The sequence below is a fragment of the Drosophila ananassae genome, chromosome 3L (assembly GCF_017639315.1).
Source record: "Drosophila ananassae strain 14024-0371.13 chromosome 3L, ASM1763931v2, whole genome shotgun sequence".
Lineage (NCBI taxonomy): Eukaryota > Metazoa > Arthropoda > Insecta > Diptera > Drosophilidae > Drosophila > Drosophila ananassae.
The window spans coordinates 10,140,639-10,148,455 of NC_057929.1; the positions used below are offsets into that span (position 1 = coordinate 10,140,639).

General features: G+C 49.2%; 2 protein-coding genes across 4 annotated transcripts; one reads left to right on the forward strand and one right to left on the reverse strand.

The window, feature by feature from the left end:
* Positions 1 to 184: 184 nt before the first annotated feature.
* Positions 185 to 2,150, reverse strand: LOC6494571. 2 transcript variants are annotated; one of them, XM_001960043.4, is made up of 5 exons: positions 2,077 to 2,150; positions 1,945 to 2,023; positions 1,721 to 1,830; positions 1,396 to 1,663; positions 185 to 1,336 (listed from the first exon to the last, which is right to left on the reverse strand). In XM_001960043.4, the coding sequence occupies exons 3-5, from the start codon at positions 1,813 to 1,815 to the stop codon at positions 896 to 898; spliced, it is 804 nt and encodes a 267-aa protein (XP_001960079.1). In that variant the 5' UTR covers positions 1,816 to 1,830; positions 1,945 to 2,023; positions 2,077 to 2,150; the 3' UTR covers positions 185 to 895. The 2 variants fall into 2 exon arrangements, with proteins under 2 accessions (XP_001960079.1, XP_044571342.1); XM_044715407.1 differs by lacking the exon at positions 1,945 to 2,023 and having other exon boundaries at positions 1,721 to 1,832; positions 2,077 to 2,148.
* Positions 2,151 to 2,174: 24 nt separating this feature from the next.
* On the forward strand, positions 2,175 to 7,223 carry LOC6496029 (anillin). 2 transcript variants are annotated; one of them, XM_001960044.4, is made up of 12 exons: positions 2,175 to 2,421; positions 2,524 to 2,814; positions 2,890 to 3,360; positions 3,442 to 3,793; positions 3,850 to 4,215; positions 4,276 to 4,447; positions 4,606 to 4,738; positions 4,823 to 5,014; positions 5,087 to 5,311; positions 5,370 to 5,730; positions 5,824 to 6,122; positions 6,184 to 7,223. In XM_001960044.4, the coding sequence occupies exons 1-12, from the start codon at positions 2,404 to 2,406 to the stop codon at positions 6,901 to 6,903; spliced, it is 3,600 nt and encodes a 1,199-aa protein (XP_001960080.1). In that variant the 5' UTR covers positions 2,175 to 2,403; the 3' UTR covers positions 6,904 to 7,223. The 2 variants fall into 2 exon arrangements, with proteins under 2 accessions (XP_001960080.1, XP_014763604.1); XM_014908118.3 differs by having other exon boundaries at positions 2,890 to 3,793.
* Positions 7,224 to 7,817: the final 594 nt, after the last annotated feature.

Below are 7,817 nucleotides of genomic sequence, written 5' to 3' on the forward strand. Positions count from 1 at the left end.
TCTATGGCTACTTTTGGAGAGACGATCCCAAAACTGATATCATATTTTTGGGGCTATAATGCCCATTTTGGCGAAAGCAAGACAGGCCGACCAACTACAGTAAAAAAACTGGAAATGACTTTGACAAGAACTTTTAAGAACTTTAAAGTTTAAGCTCCTAAAAACCAAAGGTAAAGACATATCCTTACACATTTAATCATAAGTTTATTTAAAGAAAAATTAAGACTTTCTTTTAGTTATTATTAATTAATAAACTTACATTTTAAATCAAACCTTAATTCGATTCTCTTCACTGACGTTGGACTGTAAAACCAGAAATCATCTAATGTGGCAGGCAGATGTTGTTGCCGCAGCTGCTGTCGCTAAGAAATCGGAGAGCCTTCCAGGCCGAAAGAGGAAAGCCGAATCCGAAGGTAAATCAGAAGACTTAGCCTTTGCCAGTGCGTGTGCTCTTTGAACAATTGGCGGCAGATAAAGAGAGCTGTCCGAGCCCGATCGGTTGCCCTTTTCGGGAGCAGCTTTGAAGGACGCGTACACGGGACACCATGACTATGCGGCTGAGGCAAACAACTCAATTTTAATTAAGCGTTGTGCTTCGAGAAATAAATTAACCGGGCTGGCCATATTGGCTGCGCAATATCTGGACAACCTTGGGTCGGTGAGGCTGCAGTGATAAGTCGCCGACCGTTGCGTGACTCGACCCAGAAGACCGGGCGGCTGGATAACAGGTTCCCACCTGGGCCCAGCCACCTTTATCAGCCACTCTCTGCCCCGGCACAAAGAGCCTGATTCTTGTATTGTTGCTAACGCTTAATTATGTGCAATAACAAGTATTTTCATTCAACTAAACCACAATCTTTGTACTTTAATGCATATTGGCGAGCGGTGTTACACGCTACTTGAGGAAGGCTTGCAGGCGGTTCTCCTGCGACTTGCTGGCGTTTTTAAACGCGTTCGACTTTAGCTGCGCCGCCAGCTGCAGCAGTGCGTTTTGTTTTTGTGTTTTTGACTGCGTTTTCGGTGCAGGCGCCGGTTGCGTTGGTTTGTTTTTCTTCTGGTTCTTCTTTTTTGGAGTTTGACTTGGTGGCTGGACTGTTTGGGGGGCTTTCTTCGCGGGAGTTGGCTGTGGCTTTTTCTGTTGTTGCGCCTGTGGAATTTTAAGGCCTGCATTGATATCTTTATTTTGGGCTTTCGCTTTTGCCTTTTTTTTGGGAGGCCCTGCTGTCGCAGGTTGGACAATAACTACGGATTCTTCTTTGTCTTGGAGTTTGGCTCGCTTTCGGCCCTTTTCCAGTGGCAGCATTGTCTTGTGCCGGCAAACATCGCAGTCCACTGCCTGAAATAGTATTTATTGTAGTTGAAAGGTACAAAGGTAGCTTCTGGGGCTGGACTCACCATGTGGCTGGCCATGCGCTTCTTCAACCATTTGGCGCGCTTCCTGGCCCCGATGCTCAGCTCGCCCCTTTGCAGTTTTGCCTTCACGGCATCCAGGCGGGCGATGAGTCTTCGGTTCTTGGCAGTTTGCCGCAGTTTCTGGGATTCGAGGTGCAGGTCATAGCGGCCATCTGACCATTGGTTGCCGCAGCGGCTACACATCCTGGCTGGTCCAAAGCTGTCCTCGGGCAGTTGCACATTATGCCTGGCTAGTTTGCGGCAGGTATTTCTGTATTTGAGTAAGGATATTAAGATGATGGCTTAATAGAATTGTTCACAATCTTACATGTAATAGGACTTGAGGAGCCTCTCTGTATGAGTTTCGGAGGTCAGCGATTTGGAGCAGTTCCAAAGCAAGTCCACTGTCCTTTGATCCGTCATGGCATAAAGACGAACCTAAAACAATAGATGAAGGTACCATTTATAGTTTTTAATATAGAAATGTTAATTATTATGGAATTTTTAAACAACCCACATGGCGAATACATAATCTTGTGTTATTTTGCTTACCTCTATATTTATTAATGGGAAAGCAAAGGATATTTGAGCCACTCGTCAGAAACAGGCCACCAATGAAGAGGAGTATTTACTTGTATAATAATTATATTAATTTCTTTAATTAAAATTTGTTATTTATCTTACGAGATGTTTGTAATCAGCTGGAAGAATTAGTTAAAGTCCACATAGAATCCACAAATTCGTATCGAAACTCTGCATTGTTTTCCAACACTGTAACGATAACTATCCGATACTATCGCGAGTGGTCCATCCCTAGGTCTCCAACCGCCTTAAAAAGAAGCGACGCGCAGAATTTCGAATGCCAACGGACGCAGCAGCAAGAAGTAAATAAAAAACAGACTCATACGCCCGGTTACATTGCAGACGTGGAGTGTTAGTACAGTATTCGTTCTCAGTATTAAAGTGCGCGCAATTACATCTTGCTATCGCAGTAGCCATTAAATCGCCACCATGGACCCGTTTACTCAGGTACGAAGGCTGCGATTTTCGCACACAGAGAAGCCCTTTGTCTCCGGTTGCAGTGGTGTACGTAATTGCATCTATGATTATAATGCGTTTGTGAATTTCCAGCACATGCTCGAGAAGGCGGAACAGCGCAGTCGCGCCCTAGGCATCAGCAATGCCAGCAAATTCCCACTGTCGGAGTGCAGCGTTCCCTCAGCCTCCACAGCGTCGGATGCAGTGGTGTCCCAGAGGAGCCGCTCTCCGGGCAGCGGGAGCACCAGCAGCAAGGTCGTGATTCTGGACAAGGCCGCACTAGAGGCGTCTCCAACCAAGCCACTGCGCCACTATACAGCGGTCAATAAGGAAAACATGGAAATGGGCATCGAAATAAACATAACCACAGACAAGCCAATTGGGGTAAGTCTCGCTCACCCACCCCTTGCTTTAGCGCCCTTGGTGGTGTGTTTTTGCTTATCTGCTGGCATTTTCCAGGTGCAAGTTGAAATTCAGGAGGAAGAGGTGACCGATGACGACGAAGCGGCGGCTGTAACGGATAAGCAGCCAGCCCTTCCTGTGAATCAGCCCCTGGCGCGACTCAGGGACACCTCCCGGAGTAGACTGCAGCGCATGGGCGCTCTGTACTCCAACACCGATGACTTGTCTTCGCCCATCCATAGGACGGAAGGACAGTTCCACGCGGAAGATGACAATGATGGGGCTGCTGCACGACCCAGTAGACAGCCCAAGCAGCGATTCGGGAAGCTGGCCGCTCTGGCTGACACTATCAACCAGTGGGAGGATGACACGGCGCACCACGAAGTGCACAGACCCATTGAGCCGCCGCCACCAAAACCAGACCTGCCTAGTCGACGGATAGAGAAGGCGCCTGCTCCACAGCCGCCTCAAAAAAAGGACGAAGTCGACGAGGCCGCAAAGACCAAGCAATTGAAATGGGATCCTAAGGTACTGAGCTCTCTGGAGGCCCAAGGTTTTCAGCGTCGTGAGTCTTCGACCATTAAACACACCTATGATTATGCCAAACAGGGAGAGGTGGCGCCGGTTGCCAAGCCGCCAGTGCCGGAGAAATCGACGTCCGTAAGCCAGGTGGCCAAGGCCTTTGCATCTTCTGCTGCACCTAAGCCGGCTCCAGCTGCTCCTGCATCTACTGTTGGTGTTAAGTCGGGCCTGGTCTCGGGGCGAGCAGCCATTTTCGAGAACAAAGGAGGCGTGAGTGGACAGATGCAGGGTAGTCAGCGCAACCAGAAGGATCCCTGCGAGTTGTCGTTGAAGGAACGCATGAAGCTGTTTGAAACGGGCAACAACAAGGCTGTTGTGCCCATTGCTCCGATAGGATCTGCTCCTAGTATAAGTCAGATCAGGCCGGAGGAAGCGAAACGTAAGTTAATTGAACTTTTTAGGTAACTCTCTTGCAATAATGTCCATTTCCCAAAGCCCATGCAACAGCAGTACATCCAGTCACAGCTGCCGCTTCTACTACCGTAGCCGCTGTGGCCAAGCCCAAGCCGGAGAACAAGCTGCGAGACAAGGTAGCTGCTCTGGTGGCTAGTGCGCAATCGAGTGCTGAGAACCGAATTAAGGACATCGATCGGCAAAGGCAAGAGGACATGCAAATCATTGCCAATCGCTTCAACAAACAGAAGGAACTTTTTGAAACTCAACCAACTGCAGCACCAGCGCCAGCTCCCGCTGCTGTTCCTGCCCCAGTAGCCAGCAAAGTAGTGCGGCCCATGCCGCCCCCTCCACCACCTCCTATTGCTGGACTATCGCCCGCCTTGGCCAGCAGCAAGAGACGATCACGTAAGCAAAGAACTAACCCGGGCTTGGCGGAACTTATAGCTGATTTTTTCTTAATTTCAGCTGGTGATGCTCCCACAACTGAAGAGGAGTCGAAGCGGGCGCGTAAATCGCAGCCCGATCGCCTATATCCCGCACTGTCCGACCTCGATTCCAGCGGGGACAACTGTTGTGCGACAGTCACTGCCTCGGCCACGGACGACAGCGATCAGCTGGAGGACGAGGAAACAGAAAGGTGCGCTGATAAATGCTTCTCCTGCTTGTTATTCCTGCTCTGCATCGAGTAACACTACAAGACTGATAGCTTAAGACACATAGCTTTAATCCCCTTCCCTAGACAAGGCTAAAATAAAATCGCTTGCTTAACTAACCACTTATCTTTGATTCGAGCAGTTGCATGGATGAGTCGGACTCGCAGACCGAGGACAGCAGCGCCGGTATGTGCAACGGTAGTCTGGGTCGAGAAATAATGAATGCTGTGCAGCGCAACGAGGCCGAGATTCAGCACCAGCAGCACGGCAAAAAGGTGAGTACCTAATGCAGGTAGAAAAGTTGGAACACAGCGGGCGGTCTCTAATCACAATACCTCTTGTTTTTATTGCCTCTCCAGACTGTGCGGTATGCGGACCAGGATATGTACTACAATCACGAGGCCCAGGAGGATAGCTCTATGAACTCGTCGCGGGTCTCAGCCGGAATCGATGACTACCTAGACGAGGCTCTTGTCGATGATTATGGCAGTACTCAGGACGATGAAAGTGACAGCGGGGATGAGCAGAATGCCAGCCGATTGTCCTTGGGTGTAAGTGTTTATTATTTAAAGACTTATTATTACTTACTTAGCACCTTCTTATATTATTTTTGTAATCCACAGAGCAAAGGAACCACAGCTTCTAACAGTTTCTCTTTCCGTAAGAATCCTGCTGCCAGCACTTGCTCGCCCATTGATGAGCACCACGAGATCTTGGACATCCAAACCCCTCTGCCCGTTAGCGCGGCCCAACCGGTCAAGTCAGAGCTGAGCGTGAACCAGGACAATGACAACCTAGTCACGCTGGTGCACACTGTTAGCTTCTATCGCCGCCAACAAAGTGCCAATGTAAGTTTGCATCTTCGAAAGGACTTAAACATCGTTTCATACTTATCCGTGTCCACAGAGCTCCAACTCCACGCCAGTTCGAAAGATATGTCGTGAGCAGCAGGTAATGCGCTCGGCTCTCGGTGGCGATTGCCATGCTAAGCACCGATTGGAGTACGACTCTCCGCTGCAGGGCGAAGCCGCGACCACCTCAGCCCTGGATCAACCCACAGAGGAAGATGATGAGGAATTACAGAATGCGCGTGAGTCCAACGAGGCCTCGATGGCGCAGGATAAAATCAAAAAGCTGCTGGCTGAGGTGTGCAAGCAGCAGCAGGTCATAGGCCAAGCCAGCCAGGCACTGAACCTTTGCGCAGCCACCGTGGAGTTTTCCGGCTCCACAGAGTCCGTTGAGGGAGAACGGTATCTATTACTGGCAAGTGAGTGTCCCAAAGGGTTGATAAGCTAGATTCCCTAAAACATCTCTTATGGAAATTTCAATTATTTATGCCAACAATTTATTAAAATTCCAGCCCACCGGCGTCAGGCTTGTCTGGATGAGGTCCAGCGGCTAAGAGTGGAGAACAGCATTCGTCCCGTGGGCGCACCGAAAGAAAAGGGTCTGCTAACGGTCAAGGACATCACTATTCCCCTGCGGCAGGAGTACGTGCGCAAAATGGCATCGGGCAACATTAATGGCCACCACCTTGTGTGCTTGCTTAAGTACAATGAGCACGTGCTGGCCACCAAAACTGTTCCCACGATGCCCGGCCTGCTGTCCGTCAAGTTCCCTGATGTCCTGCAGTTGAACAATGTGTACGCAGACTTTCGGGTGAGTCTGAGTGGTGTACTAGATTTGAATTGTTTCTAATTTGGATTTTATTCGACTACAGATTACCCTGGAAATCTACGGAATGCTGGCCCAGCGTGATCAGTTGCCCCACGAGCTGAAGTACCACATTAACCTGAACAAAAAGGGCGGTGTGAAGACACCGAAAAAGAAGGGTGGCGAGAACCGACTGGTCATGCCACCGGTACAAAGTCCGGCAGGTCCGCATGTCGTGCGAACTCCTCAGCTGGTGCAATACGGCTTTGCCATTTTCTCGCTGCGGGAGATTCAGCGCACTAGCTGGACGCTGACTCAGGTGCTGGGCGTAAGCCCTCTCGAAGGAGTTGTCCACATGAAGGTTAACTGCGAATTGTCGGTGAGCGTGGAATACAAGGGCTTCCTCACCATGTTCGAGGACATCTCCGGCTTTGGGGCCTGGCATAGACGCTGGTGCTATCTGAACGGCTCGGTGCTTAACTACTGGAAGTATCCGGACGATGAGAAGCGCAAGACACCAATGGGCAGCATCGACCTGAACGCGTGCAGCTCCCAGAAGGTGACCACAGCACCACGCGACATCTGCGCCCGTCTCAACACAATGCTGTTGGAATGCGAGCGACCGGCAAAGGACACGGACCAGGAGTCGCTGATAATCGTGCCCAACGGACGCACTACCACGGTGCGGCATCTGCTCTCCGCTGATACTAAGGAGGAGAGAGAGGAGTGGTGCGCCTACTTCAACAAGGCGCTGACACTGCTGCGCGCCTGGGGAACCACCCACTGACCCGCCGACCCACTGAATCCCACCAACCACTAGCGATTGCAATTGCTGTCAGAGCGGCCTGGACACGGACACGGGAAGAGGCACTGGCAATGACACTGACACCAAACGGGCGGGTTGTTTAAAGTTTTCTCTTTTTAAGTTCCATAATATTATTAGTTTTACGTGTTCGTTTTGTGTTTCCCATTCAAATTATTCGTATCCTTGTATTCGACTGGGACACGCTCGTGTTCGCACTATATTGAAAAGTATTGTTTTAATACCTATATGTACATTGCATTTAGAATGTCTCGCAAAATATATAATATGTGTAAATCGAAAAACAAGGCGACCGCCAGCTTGTACACTGAATAGTTTATTGAATACTTTTATACACGTACACATATACATTCACATATAGCATTTTGCAAGAACTCGTGGCTATGAAGTAGTGGCTAAGTGGTGTCCGTGTGTGTTAACTATCATTTAATATATATTATATATCTTTGGCCATTCCGAATCTAACAACAAGTGAAGTTAAAGCTTGCGTGTTATCACGACCCCGGCTGTTCTAGTGCCCAAAAAAACTCAGCTCCGGCACCAGGACTCCGTATCTCCCATATCCGTAACGGTTGAACGGACACGGGCACTCGCGCGTTTCTTTTTTCTCATTCTGTACTGTGTAGGTGGTTGTCTCATGTCAGGTAGTTCTGTGTGCTTCTGCTTTTTGCCATCTGAATTGACTCTAGTTTGGAGATAACTTCGTTACGTATGTCAATTGGCCGTGTTGGCCTAAAGGCTATCTACAAAAAATGGGGTTACACGCCATCTTCCGTCCTCCGCGAGTGTGGAGTGTCTTTGTGTGGGTTTCATCTAGTTCACAACACTATCATATGTATAGATATATCTCGTATATATAATATTTATATATTTATGTA

Bases quoted from the DNA above. Each gene is read 5' to 3' on its own strand.
- LOC6496029 (XM_014908118.3), top strand. The intron at 3,794-3,849 runs GTAAGTTAATTG...CATTTCCCAAAG, and splicing joins CAGGCCGGAGGAAGCGAAAC to CCCATGCAACAGCAGTACAT. The intron at 5,015-5,086 runs GTAAGTGTTTAT...TGTAATCCACAG, and splicing joins CCAGCCGATTGTCCTTGGGT to AGCAAAGGAACCACAGCTTC.
- LOC6494571 (XM_001960043.4), bottom strand. From the start codon at position 1,815: ATGACGGATCAAAGGACAGTGGACTTGCTTTGGAACTGCTCCAAATCG. The intron at 1,664-1,720 runs GTAAGATTGTGA...ACTCAAATACAG, and splicing joins CTCCTCAAGTCCTATTACAT to AAATACCTGCCGCAAACTAG. The intron at 1,337-1,395 runs GTGAGTCCAGCC...ATACTATTTCAG, and splicing joins AGCGCATGGCCAGCCACATG to GCAGTGGACTGCGATGTTTG.